We start from the raw sequence: 18892 nt of genomic DNA, 5'->3' as shown, positions 1-18892 counted from the left end.
TTTACGTTATTAGCGAATAAAGACAAATGGACATATAATTCTGACTCAAGGCCCTAAAAGGGGTAAAAAACAAACATTTTGATGTTTTTAGATGATCAAATTAGAGAAATTCTTTTTCCTTGCTTGAGAGTTCAATAGGCTAATCATGGTTTAATAATGATGATTGAAGGTGATCTAGTAAAACTTTTCTGTTTAAAACAATTGTCAGTTGAATCATGGTAACCGCATTCTGATGTGTCGCAGGGATGAACCATGGGCCTGTGATAGCTGGTGTCATCGGAGCTCAGAAGCCACAGTATGATATCTGGGGCAACACCGTGAATGTGGCAAGTAGGATGGACAGCACTGGAGTCCTGGACAAAATACAGGTAACGCGTCTGCATGGTCCCCATGGGCCATGTCTGTCCTCTGGGAGCCATTCGTATGTATACTGATAATTACACTAATATATGAAGACAAAGGAAAGAACCCTGAACTGTACTTAAATCTTGAAAAACCTTGAGAGAATCTTGAAGAAAGCTTGACATTGACTTAAATCCTTTCATTGGGGAAATGTTAATTCATTTCTGCGTTAACTATTAACAACAGTAAAAAACACTGTAATGCTGTAAAGGTCATTGCAGTTGTAAAAGCAAGTGGCCACAGGACCAACATGGCGTAGGACGGCAGAGGGGGAAGCACAGGATGGAGTCCTTCCCGCCTCTCCCTTCTCCCATCACAACACCTTGCAAAGGGCTTTGCGAGGGAGGGGGCGGTATGATTAAACCCAGACCTCACCCCCAGCCTCCCTCTCCCGGGGGGCTGGACAGGGAGGAGGAATGAGGGAGCTGATCAGGGAGAGGAAAACATGGAACCCCGGGCGACATGAAATGGCAGCACGGAATCCGACACACATGGGCTTTCGAGATATAGAAATGACTGGAAAGATCTGGACTCCACCCAAGGCATAGAAAGAGAAGACCTGACAAAGGAAAAGTGGCAGGGGCTGCGTGAGTGCCTGGGCACAGAGGCGGACATGTGGGACCAGCGAGGGACTGTCTCCACATAAGAAGGACGTGCGTGCATGCGTGTCTGGGCCTCACCCTCAAAGAGCAGTGGTGCCTCATTTCACTGCAGCCATGCCATGTTCTGCAAGATAAGGTCCTGCCACACGGGACATTTGTGTGCAAGTCACTGGGCACAAATTGTAGGCTTGATGGGTTTTTGGTCCTTTCGGAGAAGTCCCTGCTCTGTGTGCCTCAGCTCAGTCAAGGTCCTCAGATATCCTTGCTTCTTAAGACTGCAGTGGAGACTTAGGGACTGTATTAACTAACGTTTGGAAGACCATCAGCTCCAGAGCCACCAATAATAGGCTTTTCATGAAACCTCTGCTTTCTCACTTGACCCTCACGCTACACCACCTTGTTCCCCCAAGACGATTCTATTTCTGTGGCCTTTCTAGAGCATATCTTTAATGTTCATTGGAATTGGACAAACAGTACTTCTAAGTGTCTGCCCTCTTCCAGTCAGATTATTATCAACAGTTGTGGAAAAGCAAGCAACATCCAACAAAGAGAGAGAGAAAAAGGAAGTGATGGGGGGAGAAAAGGAGACATCCCGCCTTCCCAGCCAGACTGGCCAAACAGGGCATTTCTGACTGGGCTGGAGCCATGGTCACACTGAGGACTGCCCCGCTGCCCACCCTTGACAGGAATGGTCTGCCACCTTGGCAGCCTGGTGTCACCGTGCCCTGATGACACCACGGCTTCTAGGGCTTTCTGCATGCACGTCACTACCCGCCCCTGGTTCTCAGGGAGGCCCAGGAACCCTGGACCACCCAGGGTCTCCTGTTCCACTGGAGAGGGAGGCACGCTTCTGCCAGTTACACACTTTGCCACCTGTAGGTGACCCTATGCCCCCACCTTAGACCTGTAACATTCAGAAGATGGGTGGTGGTTTTAATGAGCTCCACAGCTCTCCCAGCGGTCTTCAAGCACTTGAGATAAGCATCAAAAGCCACTAAGAGAGGCCGGTCCAGGAGAGCGGTCCCTCCCAGAGGCCATAAATCCCCTGCAGGTCCACCTTTAAAGTGAGCCTGAGCTCCTGTATATCTCTAAGGTGATACCCAGTGTCATAAAACCGCATGTGGTTTAGTGCAGAGTGGCCACCCGGAAGGCCTGTGTGCACCCTGAGCCCCGGGGAGGAAGGAAGACCGGTTTCTGCAGGTCGAGAGTGAGGCGCATCCACAGGCCCGCGTGGGCTCGCTGGGCCCAGCAGCTGGCTGGTTTGCAGCTAGTCGGTTTCCTTCTCCTGCAGGAGGAGCTCACTCTGGCTCCAGTAGCCTCTCATTTCCACTTATGTGCAAAAGAAAGTAGTGAGATCCAGGAAAAGCAAAAAATGATGCAGAGGCCATAAAAAGCTGCTTCTGGGCCAAAGGAATGGGGTCTGTTTATCAAACAGCATGGCACGCCCACCGTGCTTTCTAGCCTGGAAGCCCACTGGCTGCCCCGGCAGGCTGGCCCTGGGCATGGAGGAGTAATAGCTGGTGGTAATCGGGGCGACAGATCCCTCCTCCCCACCTGCGCCGTGATAACTGTATGGCTGGTGTTACAAACACCAAAGGGTCCCTCGAGAATGTCGGTGGTGATGCTCAGCACCGGTAGATACGCCAACCGTAAAATTAGCCTCCAGGCCCCCCGTGTGCTCGCTGTCCGTGTGGAAGGAAGGTCGGCAGCCCGGAGCCTCTGTCATTCTGAGTTTCCCAAGATCTCTGATCAGGAGAACATGTTTGTCACCTGCGCTCCTGGGCTGTGTCCATGGTCTCTCAGCTCTTATCCAAATCCAGGGTCCCTTCTGTGCTGCGAGCTTCAACCCCAAGCTATACCTGTGCTCCTGAGGGACTTGGGCCCAGTCAGGGGAGACCGGGACTGAGCATCTGCCACCTGGGCCCCCTTTTCCCGCCTGCTCTGCTCTCGTAAGGACCTGCATGCTTGTCCCTGAGCGAGGGGCTGGCCGCAGGGTCACATCACAGGAAGACAGAGGATTTCTAGCTCCTTCCCCCAGCCCACCCTTGAGATCTTTACCCGGAACACGTCAGCCTGCCTTCTGGGAGCCCCGGATGGGTCCTGGGCTCTCGTAAGCACAGCCCTCCTGCGGTTTTGATGCACGCTGCCCCAGGACATCGTCTGCACCCAGGCCTCTGCAGCCCCCAAGCCCAAGGAGGAGGCTGGCTCATTGCTGCCTCCACGGCCCCACCACGGCATCAGCCCGGCAGTGCCCAGGCCACAAACACCACTGTGTGATGGCCTTGCTATGTTGTCCACAGCCCTGCCTGCCACAGGCGTGTCACCCACATGCCGTGGGTGGGGGGCCCACAGGTGTCACGTCCGTTTCCTCTCATGAAGTGGGAGGAAATCCTTCCTCTGCTTTTGTGGATGGTTCCAAAGCTCAGCATTACCAGGGGCTTCTGGGAGAATAGCTCCCTCCCTGTCTGCTTCAGACCCAGATCCCCCCTAGAGGGGCCTGGCGGGGGGCCATGTCCCTGACAGGTAGGTCTTCCCTCACCTCGGAAGCAGAGATCTCGTTCTTAGTCAGGCCTGTGCATGTCACCATTCTCTGCTTGAGAAAACGGCTCCTGCAGGAGGCTCCTACGACACTCACGCAGCCAGACCCAGGTAGGCCTGAGTTGCCTCCTCCAGCCATGGTCCCTCGAGGAGTCCACCGGGCAGGCTCACGCAGGCTCAGTGCAGGACGTGGCGCCTCCCAGTCCTACCTGGCAGGTGTCCCTGCTCTCTGACCCAGCAGGACCTGAACATGATCAGGCAGGTAGAGTCCTTGCCTCTTGGTGAAATGGCAGGAGATCGGGAGGCTTGTCACGCTGACAGGCTGCAAGGGAGGTGCTCACTCCATTTCGCATCCCAGTCAATCCAGGGAGTTGCGGAAGCGCTAGGACCTGACCCAGGGTGCCATGTGCATGTGAAGCCAGTGCGGATGCCTAGTGTCTTTAGTTTTAGGTCATTTGATTCATGTGCATGAAACCTGACACTCGTGGCCATTTGCAGGAGCTGATAAGTATTTAATACTTGTGACATTCATGATAATTTGTAATCCCACCAGTCCAGCATATTTTGATTTACGTTTTTCCCAGGTCTCTTATACATGCGTACTTAATCTTCCCATGGTTGAAACCATAGCCGGATCCCAGCTTAATTCTTCTTTTGGGGGCTGAGACGGTTCTGCACGATTCCCTAGTCTCATCCAGGATATTGACATGATCGCATCATAGTTTTCTTAACCCTGGAGATTGCTTGAATTTTAAGTGTTTCCACTTTTTTTTTACTATCACAGCACTGAATTAAACATTGTCCTCAGTTTTTGTTTTTGTTTTCTTCTTCTCATGGATTAGTCTCTCTTCTACTGATTTCTCAGGAGTGGAATTAATAGATCCAAGAACATGAATGTTTTGGGGCTCTTTATCCTTATAGGCAAATGACCTTTCAAAAGGGTTGTGCTAATATTCATGCTAAATGCTTGTTCACTTGTCGACATGCTTCTAGGTTACGGAGGAAACGAGCCTCGTTCTGCAGACGCTGGGGTACACGTGCACGTGTCGAGGAATCATCAACGTGAAAGGAAAGGGGGAACTGAAGACGTACTTTGTGAACACAGAAATGTCAAGGTCCCTTTCCCAGAGCAACCTGGCTTCCTGAACAGGCGCCTTCATTTCGGCAGGAAGACTGTATTTTTGGGGAGGTACAATGCACTTTCTGACTGCGATCCTTGTCCCTTGTTTTCGATGTGCGTGCTCTGTTCTGTCCTCTGGAGCCTCTGCAGACTCATTCCTGTGACCTGGTGGCATACTGTTCGGTGTCTGATGTGTGCCCAGATTGCTCTGCCACTTGCACTGTGCTCACTCCTAAGGAGAAGGAGAAGGATTGTGTGATGGAGGGGAAAAGCCTTCAAAGGACTCACATGGATGATAGAGGTGAAACACACAAAAATTCTTAAGGCAATAAAACTAGGGGTGTATGTTATCTTCAGGTGCATGTTCTTTTTGGGGAAATATGGTAGCTCGCCAACCGCATCTGCTAGTCTGATATTAAAACACAGTATTTGTGAATAAGTTGATTCTGTCACCCCACATGGAGTCTGACTGTGTCACCAATGTGTCTCATTGCCAGTGGCTGTCCACGGGCCCCAGGCGGGATCCGTGGCTCTGTCACCTTGCTCTGCTGTGTCGTGCCAGCAGCACGTGGCCACCCATCACCAGAATTAGTTCTCACAACCTAGGACCAGTTTTGTACCAAACGCGTCTGATGTTTTGATGCCATTGTCTTTTGTAAGGTTAATTCATTAAAAGTTTTATGTACTTTGGTTTGCAGTGTCTGTATCCTGCCCCACCCCCAGCCCACCACCACCACCACTTCCTTCTTTCTCCTGTGGTTTGATCCAGAATCAAGGCTTGTTTTCCAGTCATTCTCCCTGTTGACAGTTGTTTCAGAAAAACACTATCCAGAAGCAAAGGTGGGGATGTCCCTGAGTCATTTCAGATCAGGACAAAGTTTGTGACATAATTGATTATGCGGCTCCCTGGAAAGACCGGAAGCATGCTCCGTGTGTCCAGGGGTCTGCTTTTCATTTTGGCAACTCTGGAGAGCATTTTCAGGGGGAAATATTTTAATAGTAAAAAGATTTTCTACTGGCAACAGCACCCCTCTGTCGACACACTTCTGATCTACCATAATCCTTTGATAAGCTATCAGGCACAGGCTGCACAGGGATAATTTAGGACTATGCAAATTAGCAATCACAACAGTTTGAATAAACCAAGAGAAATTGCCAAACCCCACAAGCCACCCTAGTATGTCTAAGGAGGCGTTAAGAGCCTTGAAGATAGACGACCTCACAAATTTGATTCTAGAAAATCCAACTCTAAACTTTTGGTTTTTTCTTCATATAAAGAAGTCATGCCTTGCCAAAGGGTGAAAAATAGCACAGTCACATGTGATCTAACGTTTAAAAGCAAAGCTGCAAACTCCAGCCTGGGTGTTCAAACGCGATTTCCTTTCCTGGCTCGGGCAGGCGTGTGTCAGAGGCGGAGGACCGGGGCTCGTGGCGGGCAGCCTCCTCCTGGGATCGGACTGGAAGTCTGAGCCCTCGCTTTCATTGCTGGCTCTGGTGTTTTGCTAGCTGTGCTACTTTGAACATGTGTCTCAGTTTCTCTTAGGATGTTTTCTCTATGGGCAGTTCAGGGGATCAGATCTGGTTAAGTGTGTGAATTAATGACTGAGCCAGCCTGGCAGGTATGGGGCTCAGTCCTGCCAGCCCTGGCACGGTGCCCTGGGGGGACCTGGCTCCATACTCAATTAAAAGGGCTTATGGAAACTAGTAACTGGCCTTCGTCACCAAAGTGGGGCCATAGCATGACATCTTCAATTGTCTTCCTCAGTCAGGAAGTTTCTGATCCTGTAATTGCAACTCAGCATTGGCCTTGATATGCCTAATTCTCCAAAAAGGTGACTGAAAGATGAAAAAGAGTATAAGGACATCTTTCTTCACTCTAACCAAAATCTGGACTAGGATGTCCCAGGGGTTCAGGGACTTCAAACTGGCCTTGTGTATCACCTCTAACAATGATTGGCAGCTGCACCTTGTGGGTTCTTCCTCCGAGGGTGCTTTTTGTCACCTGCCCTTAGTGGACACCTGGGCGATTCACCAAGCACTCTTAAACATGGCCCCCAACATGTGCTGGATTTGGTGAAAAGAACTCAAAAGAAGAACTGTTTTTTTCCCAAAGCTGTATCACCAGACTTATCAAACCATCGAGGTTTTTAAATCCATCAAAGTCATTATCAGAGTCTGCCTTGCAAAGGTCTGTGCATACACGGTGTCTCTCAAAGTGTGAACCCCTACCAGCAAAATCAACAGGACCTGGGAACTTGTTAGAAATACAGATGCTCAGGCCCCGACCCAGACCTGCCACGTCAGAAATCCTGCTGGTGGGGGTATCACGCTTCCTGTGTTTCAGATACTGATTTCTCCAGGTGACTCTGATCCCCAGGAGACCCCCTGCATTTCACAAATGAGGAAACAGGTGCAGAGAGGTCCAGGGGCTGTTCGAAGTATCCCAGGCAACCAGTGACCAAAACAGGACTAGAATGGAAAGCCACTTGTCCCCCGAAATCTGAAAGTGTTGACTCCTGGTCCAGGCTCCTTAAGCTCTTGCAGCCACAAACATTCCTGGGAGCAAATCCTGTAAACAAGAGGACTTGAAGTTCATTCCCATCAGCCCAAGCCCTGCCGTCAGTAGATGGTAAGACCCCTCCAAGCCCTCCTCTCCTCTCAGCTGTAGGAAGCCCCTCCCATGATAAACGCCGTGAGTCCAGGCCCCTTGAAACCGCGGTGGTTTCGGTACATCTGTTCAGAAATGCCTGTGCTGTTCTGTTTTCCTACAGACAGCAACCACTCTGCTTCCCAAGAAACAGTGACTAATGGTGGAAATGTGATAAATCAAAACAAATTGTTTTACTGTGTTTCTCTTTGAGAAGGTGACTAATGAGCATTCATGGATTGGCTTTACATTGTAAACGTCGAGTTGCCAAGGGACATCCATTTATGTCTGACACACTTGAGATCTTTTGAGACCTTGACCAACTCAAGCCCTGCTTTTTAACACTTGGTAGAAGGTTAAGGGAGTAGGATCTGACTTAAAGTAAATGAAAATAGTTGAGCTTGATGCTAACTTATTGCAGTTACTGTCAGATGAAGGCATTCCTTAGCGACGCCTTGTCTTTCTTGGTAATTAAGGCTGAAGAAAGAGTAATTTGTAAAGCTTTCCATAACCCAAACTTTATATATTTTCTATTATGTTAAAAATATGGTTGAATTCACCCAAAGGCATTCCAAATAAACTACCGCTGTTTGTTTGGAAAATAAATGAAAGGCACCTACAATGAAAAACAAAATTCAAAAGAATAAGGAAATATTTAGGAGTCACTCGGCCTTGAAATTACCAGCAATTTAGTGTCATGGCTCCTTAAAGAATCAAAATAATAAAACCAGCAATGGAGGAATGGGTATTGAAATTCATTAGACCCCCTGCCCATTAACTGCTCAGCCATGGGAAACCTAACCACGATAGATGAGGGATGACTTCTTCCAAGGGACCCATTCATTCAAAATATAGCCAATATCTTAATACTTGAATAATTTCCAAATGATCTACAAAGTAAACATTTCCAGCTTAGGTTAGAGAAGCGGCTGCTTCTGAAAGGAGAGCCGTTGCAGTCGCCCTCTCTGCAGCCCCTGCCCTGATCACGCCCCAGTGGCTCAGTGCCTCCCACCCCAGCTCTGCAAGCTTGGGAACCCCGCTTCGACAAGCAGCAAATGTGGGCTCACATGGGAGCAATGATTTGCCATACACCACGCAGCTGGGAAATGCAGAAGCCCGAATTTTACCCACGTCTGCCGAGCACTAAAGTCCAGTCTCTTCCCATGACCTGTGACCGGTTCTCCCCTGAGGAGTGAGAAGCCCTGTGAACGTGGAGAGCCGGTGAAGAAAAAGCAACCCAACTGCTGTGACGTGAGAACAAAGTTTTCGTTTTATTCAGGCGCTCACAGTGGGTCAGTCTCCAGCATCACTTCATCTGAAATCTCACGTGAAAACCGTCACCCTCGATGTTGGCCTTCAGTGTGAAAGGTGCTTGGCCAGGTCCTTTGCCAAGGCGACCTGAGGGAAAGCGGCTGCCGGCCACCATTCCCGCTGTCACAGCACCTGAGGCATCGGGCCAGCTCCTAGAGTCCGTGGGAAGGAACTAGCCGGCCCCTGCCTGCAGCCTCACTAGCCGGCCGACCTCCGGGCCACACGGAGGCGTCAGGCTGGGGAGATGTGCCCAAAGCCCGGCGCCTTCATGCTGGGGATGCCGTTCTTCCTGTAGAAGTCCGTCTTCAGGTGGCTGGCGCGGCCGTGGTCCCGGTTCAGAGGCTCCACGGGCTGGTGTATGCGCTTCCCGTAGACAGATGACATCAGCACCCCCACAGGCCTCTCCTGCTCCTGTCAGGGGACCAGAACACTCAGGTCAGCTCCCACCCGCTCCATCGGCACAGCTCAGCCATCCCTCAGCCTGGCATCTGGAAGTGGGTTCCGCCTGGCTCACCTGCACCGTCTCCGCCCTGGCTTCTTGGGGGCTGCCCCACGCTGACACTTGGGGGATCTCTGAACGAGGCCTGACCCTGCCCCTCTGCCCAGAGCTGTCCAGTCCTTCAGAGGACAGGAGAGATATTCCAGTGGGCGCCAGGCGCCTCTGACTTCAGGCTCATGTTCTCCTGCCTCCTGCCTGCCTGCCTTCCCTTCCACCTGCTTTCTCCCCAAAGGCACATCACCCCAGTCCCTCCCTCATCTCCTCAGACACCCCATCTCCCTGGCACCCCCTCATCTTTCCAGCCTGCCAACCCTTTCACTTTTCCCATCTCCTTAAAAGGCTTTCTCTGCATACTACTTATTACTACCAGGATTCATTCATTATTTACTTGGCTTTTATTTTTCTGTCTCCTCGTGGGAATGTCAGCTCGAGGAGGGCAGACAATCACCTGTTCTCTTTATGCTCAACAGTCCATGGGAGGCGCTCAAAACCTGGGACTGGATATAGGAAATGCTAGGCGTGCCCTTATGGGAGGAAAGCATTCACTTCTCTACCAACTCGGAATGAATTACCACATACAAAACAATAGAAAAACTGGTAATGCCATGACTCAGATGGTAAGACCTTACAGTACCTCCGTCACTTAATTTCACATCAGAGTAATAGCTTGCATTGAAAGTGACATGGTGGCATTCTTAAACTATTCTAGCCACGGGAAAAATCCAACTCTAGAAAGAAATCCCACCCAAAGCTTTTACATTCTGATTTCTGTGTGTCCTGTAAACGACTATGATGATATTAACTCAGCGCCCAACGTTTAATGATCACACTGTCCTCAGATCAGGCTTTGTGGGGACAATGTCCATGTGTGGAAAGGCAGCAGGGGGGTCCGGCCCAGCGGGCAGATGGGCCCAGCTACACCAAGGGGGACACAACCCCCTCACAAAGCGCCTGCTGCAATCCTGACTCCCTCACCCTGTGAGTTTTGTCCCTTCTGCTGGTCACCCACCTGTGCAGCTGCCTGCACGCAGAGCCTCCCTTTCAGAAAATCGTGTCAAGATAAACGAGGACTCGTGCTACCCACGGTGGTCGTAGCAGCCGGGACATGAACCTGAGAGATACAGTCCTGCCTGTGTGGTTTCGTCCTCGGAAGCCCAGTGTCCCTAGAACAACTGTGACAGCCTGGACTCAGAGGTTAAGCAAAACCCTATTGTTTCTGTTGGAAAGAACTTCTTAGTTTTGCTTTCATTTAATTATTAAATTCTACAGAACAGTCATAAAAATTAAGACACAGTAACATGACAGAATAGAGCAAGCGATACTCTCAACCTCTCGTCACAGTAAGATAGAGGGGAGCCCCACAAAGGCGAGTGACAGACACCCCTGGAAACGACATGAAATTATCACACACGCAGGGACTGTCACCTCTTGTTAACGCCCTGTTAACCTTACCTCCTCGTTAACACGAAGTCCCAGGCTTCTGGCATGTTCCCTGTCATCTCGGTGCAATTTCTGATTATAACCTGGGCTCTTCTTAAAAACACAGTCATAGAGGGAAACGACTCCTGTCTGGGAGGAAAAAGAGAAAGCAAGCGTGGGTTCATTTACGGGCACAGCCACGGAAGCATCACAGAGCTCGAAGCCAGCCCGCTCCCGGAAGGAGGTGAGCAGCTTGTCCTAGCTGCACTGAGGGGTGCCAGGGAAGGTCGCCCCCGAGCAGGGAGGCCAGGCCCCCGCCAGCCAGAGCAGGCTGCTGAGGGGCAGGGGCGTTTCCACGGGCACTGTTCCTCCACGTTTCATAGATCCCTCCGACACACGTGCTCCCCGCATTCTCTCAGACTCCATTGCGAGAGCGCAAACCTTAAAATGATAATCCATTTGATGTGTGTGTGTTTCTCCTTCACTTCTACTTTTCTTGTTTTCTCAAATTTTCTATAGTAAGCTTGTACTGCTTTGAATATTAACAATAAGTTGGATTCTAGGATAATATAAGCAAACAGAAGTCATCGTTTAAGTTACTCGCCACTAGAAGGGCTCTCTACCTGCAAATCCTTCTGTAGAGAGACAGAAATATGTTCTTTATTCATAGGTGGTAGTTAAAATTGTAACTGATATATATTGTGTCTATATATATATGTATTTGCTTTATATTACATATGCATATATATATGCAATATGCACATATATATCAATCAAACATATATATATACATATATATATATATATATATATATATATATATATAAAATACCATACACACAGCTGTGATATTTTAGAAAGTGACCCTGTTAACAGAGATATCATCTCCATTTTTCATCCCAACTTGTTCTTAATACAAAATAAATATGCCTGACTTGGCACCTAGTAAAAGAGAGACAAGTCCATGTGTTAGCTGATCTTTAATCTTCACCTTGTACGGCACTGATGTTCCTCCAGCCAAGTTCCAGCTGCCTCGAGCCCTCCAGCAGCAAACCCAGACATGCCGCCTCACTGGGACTTGGGGGCCCCGGCTCTGTAAGCTGCGCTTGCTCGTTTTTCTGTTTCGGTTTTTTTCCCCCCAGATAGTAACGCTAGAATGATTTCCTCTAACAGCAGGGCGCAGAGGTAGATGGTAAATGGGGAAGGGTGCATGACGTGTGCAGTCTGCTGGAAAACTCACACCACCCCTTCTGACTGCGGGAACTTGGGGCTGCTGGCAGTGACAGCAGTGAACAGAGTGAGATACAGCTGCAGCCCAGCCTCGACAAGTCATTCACAGGTCATCCTGTGTCCTGCGCTGCTTCTGCTGGGAGGTTCTGAAGACCATTCAGATGTGGCTACTGTCCTAATGCAATTAACCATCTCATAAGGAAAACAAGGCAATCTTTAAGAATTGTTATTCTAAGGTTCCTCAGAATACCTACGGCAACACACTTAGGGCACTTACTCAGTGACTGCTGGAGTCCAGCTTTGCCCAAGTTCAGAGTCACTCCCAGTGACATGAGGCAGGAGCAGGGGCCCCTGAGCCTGTGCCCCAGTGGCCATCTAATGATGTCGCCGTGCAGGAGTGTCTTCTTGGCACTATTCTCTCTCCCCCACTCAGCTCCTGGGTCTGGTCACACATTGGTCTGGCCAACCGTGACCTTCACCCCAACTGAAGGCAACTTAAACGATAGCTCATGCACTCAGAGGGTTAAAAAACACAAAGCCCGAGTCCGTGGAGAAGCGATACATTATTCAGTTTTGGGTACTGTGAAAATTGACTCTTTGGGGAAAACAATTAATTAATTTGGGTCTTCACACTTTAGACAAAAGTCATCGCTGGATGGATTAGAAAGGTAAGTGAAACGAAAACCTGTAAGGGACCAACACATCAAAGCAATGCGGAAAATGTCACAAAGAAAATACCAGTCACTTTGACTGTAAAAATCAGATTTTTGCTTATCAAATAAAATTCAAACTAAAACAGGCCCTTTAGAAAGTGAAAGCAAAATCTCCCTATCTTTAACATACAGTGTGTAGGGCGTCTGCAGACGCTGATGGGATCAGCTGGCTTCGGGCTGGAGAGATTGAGGCAATCTTGCAGCAGACCCTTTCTGGGTAAGCCTCCAGGACAGAGGCGCCAGCAGAACACAGTGGATGCGCACGCACAACCCCCAGCCTGCAGGGACGTGGGGGACAAATTCTCCAAAGGTGCATGCTGGCCTTCAGCCAGGGAGGCGCCGCCATGCAGACCTTCCCTGTGGCAGGCACCACCAGGAGCCTCCTCTACTCCTGACTCCACAGAGGATTCATCTTCCCCGTTCCTTTGGGTTAGTGAAGCCATGTGACCGGTTCTAACCAACGAACTATGAGTGGAGGAGACATTGACTTCAGGCAGAACCAGTGCCTGGGGACTTCTAGAAGCTTCATATTGAGATGTTTGTAGCTTCCATGATGACTGCTGAGTGACTATACTGGAAGAGCCACCCTTCTGATTCCTGCTGGACTTTTGGCACCAGAAATAAGCCTGTTTAGGCCATTGAGACTGGGGTTACTGCAGCATCACCTAGCTTATGACTAATGCAAGTGGACTACGAGGAAGAAGTACTGGCCTACCACCTCCAGTCCACAAGGGGGCGTCGCTGGGCTTTTATCATGGCCAGTGCCTCCTCCCAACCTGGCAAGCTCTCCTCCTCCCCGGCATCCACACACTCTCACACAAATAATTGGGGTAATATTTTGAGCAAACTGAAACCCAAGACCTGTATTTTCTCCTTCCTTAAGACTATTTTAAGTATAAATGAACTCCCATTGTTAAGTCTAAACCAGGTAAATTCTGCGAGAAAGGAGGAAACAAGAAAAAATTAATGCATTGTTCCATGGTCATCGGGCAGGGGTTATCCTATGAGCTCACGAAACACGTTTCCCCTTCCAGAGCAAACGGAAGACTGCGATGACCAGTTTCCATCACAATCAGGCTGCAGCAGGTGACGGGCTCTGGCGGGGAATGTGTGTGAAACTGATGGACACCACCTTCAAGACCTGGTCCGCGAAAAACTTCTGCCATCCACCAGGCTCTGTGTCCTTGTTCTCTGGGTGGCAAATTCAAAGCATGCCATAAAGGACTGCAAAGTCCCAAAGATGCCCAGCCCTGGCCACAGTGGCGGCAGCAAAGGTTTCCCGAGTAACTGCCGGGTTTCCCGAGCGATTGCATGAAGAAGCCGAGCCAGGAGAAACAGACATGTTTGGCTCTGCGTGAGAAAGGAGCAAACTTGCATTATGTTATGTTTATAATCTTACAGCCAGTGGTGTCCTTATGTTAATAATCAGGAGAAAAAAAAGCCTTGATTTGCAGACTTTGCTGATTTCTGTGGTGTAAATACTCCCACCATGGCCAATTCCAGCCTTCCTGCTGAAGGCAGAAGAGACGGGCTCTCCACAGTCAGTGTGAGCAGGCTTGGACACGCCACTCGTTAGGACTCGCCAGGTTCCAGGCCTACTTGTTTCCAGGGCACATCCTCACCCACCTTGACTGATACAGTAATCAATGTAGGACCAAACTCTGCTCATTTCCTCTCTTCATGGGCCAAAGTACTGTCACCTCTTCATCTTGAGGCTGTTACTGTCGGCCTATGAAGAGCTGTATGACCAACTTGTAAATCTGAAAATTCCCAATGTGACCCAAAGTGTTTCCTTTGACTCATAACCGTTTTGCTTCTGATAAATCTGGCGCTTCTCTTCAGGAGTCTAGCAGTGTTATCAAGCTTGATGAGGATATTTTAATTAAGCTGTAACATCATTCACGATTCTGAATCTCAGAAGGACTGTTGCTTGTCAAGGACACAATGTCAGCTTTTTTTAAAAGCACGACACTCACCTACTTTCTTTGGTTTGTCTGTCGCAAGCTTCTGTTTCCTCTCTGGTGGCCTACAGTCACAAGTTTTGGAAATGTTTATAACTTTTTGAATCATCCGAATATTTTACCAATTTGATAAGAACCACATTATAAGCAGTCTTAGTAAGGCACCATTTTCACTCCTTTAAATTGATTTCTTGTTGGCATGGTTGCCCAAAGCAGAGCCTTGAAACCCGTTGCCTGCACCCCTGAGTTGAAGTCAACAAGCCCCTCCCTCTGATCTCGTGTCTGCTTCATACTGGAGGTATGCTCTGAGTCAGAGAGCTCTGCATTAGGCCATCTGCCCAACTTGTCGCCAAGAGGAGACAACAAAGAGGAATGTGCCTAGGTTTTAAAGGTAAATCAGCAAAAGAACTGGAGCTTACCTGTCCTCCACAGCCCCAAGGGGCGGTCGAGTGTGCATGCCAGGTGTGCTTGGTGCCTACGGGAGAGAGGCTCCACCCAGGAGGGGCTGGGGAGATAGTATTGAACCCCTGTAGACAGGACCCTGGCACAGGCCCTCCAGAGTCTCCTTTGCACCTCTGGACAGTCAACATGCACAGTTATATTTACAAAGTGCTTAGCTGTATTCGGTGAGGGGAAAGTCAGTCACCAGGAAGGTAAAGAAACCGTCAGCCCCTGGCCTCTGTCCCCACCACACACGTAGAAGGAAAGTCAGCTAATCCCACCAAAGCTAAACTGGAGCTTTCTGAGCAAAGCCATGCTCACGACAGAGCCAGCCACCATCCACCTTAGCATGAGGGGAAGCACATTCTAAAACCACCTAGGAATTTTTTTTTTAATGTAGCATTTAGACAGAGAAACATCATCAAAACCATCATAAAAGGGCATTCTTTTTTAACTTAGCTTTTCCATTTCAGGAGCAGAAATGTTGCGCAAGGCAGAAGCAGCAAAAAGGAATTTAAAAACATGATTGAACGGAATTCACTTTGCTGCCCCTGGAACAATATTTTATAGGAAAAGCCCTTGCAGCTGGAGCCCCCTAGGGAGCAGGACAGGGGGTGGTTGCATTGTAGCCGGCAGCTTGAGGTGACATATTTTCTTAAGGCATTCCTGGGGCTTAAATAAGTGTGCTGCGTTGAGAGCTTTAATTTGGGGCTCCCTCAGGGGCGATGCCTTAGGGGATCAGAAGCCACCGGATTGACACTCAGGTTACCTGCCTCACCCATATTCATCTCAGAAGCTAAGGGTCGGGGGATGAGGCACTGCCCCGTGGAACCAACCCTCAGTGAAAGGAAACTCTAATACAGCACTAACAAAAGCAAACAATAGTAATAATAATAGCTCTACTTACACTGGGCTTACTATGCGCCATATTGTTACAGCATTAATTAAATTTGGTCTCATAAAGGCTCCGTGCAGCGGTACTGTTTGATCCCTGTTTCATAGATGGACAAAGTGAGATGGAGCACTTGTGACATGGACAAGCCACACAGCTGGTAACATGAAGCCAGTATTTCTATCCAGGACTCCTCAGCTGGGCCACTAACTCCCCACTAAGTGTGTCACATAGTAATGGACTTAAGAGTTCCTTCTGCAATGTTTCTTCTCAGGTTTGAGTGGGGCTTGGAATTTATAATGGATTTAGGGGCAGCTGAGTTCCCCCCTGCAAACCTGTGAGACAGAGGTACCCTTCTTTAGTCCAAATGATCTCAAGGTCAGAGAACCATCTTCCGGCATCCTGCGGCTGAGTAAATGCCAGCTCAGATCATTCTCAGGAGGATTTTACTTTCATGTCATTATTTCTGTTGCATCATTTGCTTCACGTGACACTAAAGGCCTCAGGATGTGAACTCGCCTATGCCCCAGCTATCAAAACTGCACTGAATTTTTTTCTTAAAATCAACTTTGCATTACTTTGCTCTAAGGCCCACATGACCTTCCAGAGGCAGCCATGCATCACAGCAGGGGTTGGCAGATGTTTTCTGTGAAGGGACAGTCACTGTTTTAGGCTTCCAGGTCACAGAGTCTCTGTCAACATTGCTCACCTCTGTGTGGAAGCCATAGATAGGTCTAAAGCAATGGGTCTGTGGCTGTGCTCTAATAAGTTCGTTAACACAGGCGGCGCCAGCTTGGGCCCAGGGTCTCCGTGCACTGACCCCTGCAATCGGGGGGCACACTTCTTGCCCACTCCTGATCTCCTGCCCAGCATGGAGCCCCAGTCACTTCATACCTTGCGTGTCTCCCTGCCCTTGGTTGATTTGGCCCCAGAAAGGTGGAGCAACATATCAGGCAGGTAAATTTTGGAAAAATAAACAGGGCTTGCCAGACTCAATTCTGCCCCTTTTCCCTTGGTAGTGCCTGTTGGGGTTCTGCTTAGCTTTTTCTGGGGCCCACAATTGAAGTGACTGGGTGGGTCACCCCATTCTGAGCTTTGTATCCCCAAACCTATTTGTCCAGAGTCCCTCATGGTATCCGGCAACCTGGCTTTTATCTGATAATTATGTAAACTTGGCCCCATCTGCCTAGTCTTCTCTTGTTTCCCAAGAGCCTCAAGGTGGTAATTGGTGAGGCCCCTCAAAGACACACACAGAATAGTGGACTGTGAATTTTTCCATGTCAAGAAGCCAGACAGGATTTGTATTCTCTCAATAAAACAACACGGACCGATGTACAGCATCCGGCCTCCTTGCTCTTGGGCTGGTCCTCTCATGCTGTGCACTAATGCTATGCATGAATCATAAACTAATTGGCAAGGATGTAGTGTTTGCATACTTAAAATGTGAAATTCATTTAATAAGTGAAATTATTTACAGATAAAAATGCTTCCAAGACATATTGCTCACAGGAGGAAAAGGTATGAGGTCCAGGTGGCAATGGGATTGGGAGCCATTGCCCCAGTTCCCCTTCCTGTCTTAGTACCTGGATATGTTCAAGCCTAGGAATCAGCAAACTGGGTTGCAAAGGCAGGTACACTGCGGATGTCCCCTTTCTTCGTCGTGTCCTTTTGTCCGTCCACATCGATCAAATCCAAGAGAAGAGGTGCTGACAGATACAGGAGATCCTCCTGGCTGAGGCTCTATGTTAGTCTGCTAGAGCTGCCAAAACAAAGCACCCAGACTGGGGGCTTAACAACGGGTATATATTGTGTTGCAGTTCTGGTGGCCAGAACTGAGATGCAGATGTGGGCAGGGTTGGTTCCTTCAGAGGGCTGTGAGGGAAAGATGGGCTCAGGCCTCTCTGTGTGGCTTGTGCAGGGCAGCCTTCTCCCTGTCTAGCCACGTCCATGCATCTGTCTGACCTGAATGGGGATTTACTGATTCGGGCTCCATGGGTTGTGGATGGAAGGAGGATGAGAAGGATGCATCCTGTGAGAACGTCTTGTAACGTTTAGGAAAAACAGCGGAAAGGAAGAGCTGACGCCTGACAAGTTCTGGTTTTCTTTTTCTTTGGCTTCTCTTCCTGCTTTGGCTGCAGGGTGACTTCTCAGACCAGCAGCCTCTTCTGGTGACTCGCACGTGCCTAGCAGGGCCAGGTCTGAATCGAGCAGCGCTGCCAGCCTCGCTCTCTTGGCAGGAGGCTGCAGAGCTCTGCCTCCGTGTCTTCCTTTTGCAGGTGGGCTTCTAGAAGGGTTTCCGTGCCCGCCGCAGGCAGGGCAGTCAGTGTGGCGAGGACTTCAGGCAGTAGCTGTTTCCTGGCTGCCCCAGGCCTGCAGCAGAGAGACCCCAGAGGAAGCCGTGCCGCCGGCGCCGAGGGGCCCTCCCCGAGATCCTGGGCAGAGGGCCGCCTGGCCGTTCCGGTGGTGGCGGTGGTGCTAGTGAGTTAGCAGAAGGCCAGCTGCTCGCCCTCCCTTCCCTGAAGAGCGCCGGGACCTAACCCAGCCCACATGGCTCCGAACACCGGGCTGAACAGCCCCACCCGCCGCGCGCGCTCCGCGCGCCCAGTGCCCAGCCCCTGGTCCCCGCTGCGCGCAACCCCACAGCCGCCCCTCCCCCGCGCATCCTGGCTGGGGGCGACAGCGCCCCCTCACTCTGGTGGTCGGGTTAGCGGAACTCTTCGGGGTCCGTCCCCCCAGCACGGGCCCCCGCCCCGCTGTGCAGCCCCCCGCGGCGCACCTCGCCCTGGCGGGAGTAGTAGCTGTGCTCCTTGGGGTCCGGGCGCCGCGGCGGGATGTAGCTGAAGGAGGAGAGCGCGCATAGGGGCAGCGGCCGGCACCCGCCGCGCAGCGTGGCGGCGGTGACCTCCTCCTCCTCCTCGTCGTCCTCCATGCAGCCCGCGCCCAGCGCCCCCGCGGCCTCCGTGCTGGGTCCTGCCGGATGGGAGCCCATCCCAGTCAGCCCTCCACGGGCCGCCCCGCGCCCGCGTTCCGCCAGGTGCTGGCGTTCCGCTGTCGCCTGGATACCGCGACCGCGCGACCTCGGGCTGGTGGGCGGGGCGGGGGCCTGAGGGGCGGAGC

General features: G+C 50.3%; 2 protein-coding genes across 2 annotated transcripts in view; one reads left to right on the top strand and one right to left on the bottom strand.

The window, feature by feature from the left end:
• The window catches only part of ADCY2 (adenylate cyclase 2), a 380993-nt gene extending 375641 nt beyond the window's left edge, over positions 1-5352 (top strand). The window contains exons 23-24 of the mRNA XM_019631611.1: positions 244-368; positions 4536-5352. Of these exons, the coding sequence (XP_019487156.1) occupies positions 244-368; positions 4536-4688 (278 nt within the window). The 3' untranslated portion in view covers positions 4689-5352. The remainder of the gene's footprint in view (positions 1-243; positions 369-4535) is intronic.
• Positions 5353-8559: 3207 nt separating this feature from the next.
• CFAP90 (cilia and flagella associated protein 90) lies at positions 8560-18866 on the bottom strand. Its single transcript, XM_019631610.1, has 3 exons — positions 18552-18866; positions 10572-10688; positions 8560-9031 (listed from the first exon to the last, which is right to left on the bottom strand). Exons 1-3 carry the CDS (start codon positions 18762-18764, stop codon positions 8852-8854), a joined length of 510 nt encoding a protein of 169 aa, XP_019487155.1. The 5' UTR covers positions 18765-18866; the 3' UTR covers positions 8560-8851.
• Positions 18867-18892: the final 26 nt, after the last annotated feature.

Source organism: Hipposideros armiger, unplaced genomic scaffold (genome assembly GCF_001890085.2).
Source record: "Hipposideros armiger isolate ML-2016 unplaced genomic scaffold, ASM189008v1 scaffold_1018, whole genome shotgun sequence".
Taxonomy (NCBI): domain Eukaryota; kingdom Metazoa; phylum Chordata; class Mammalia; order Chiroptera; family Hipposideridae; genus Hipposideros; species Hipposideros armiger.
This window is presented reverse-complemented; position numbering and strand designations above follow the sequence as displayed.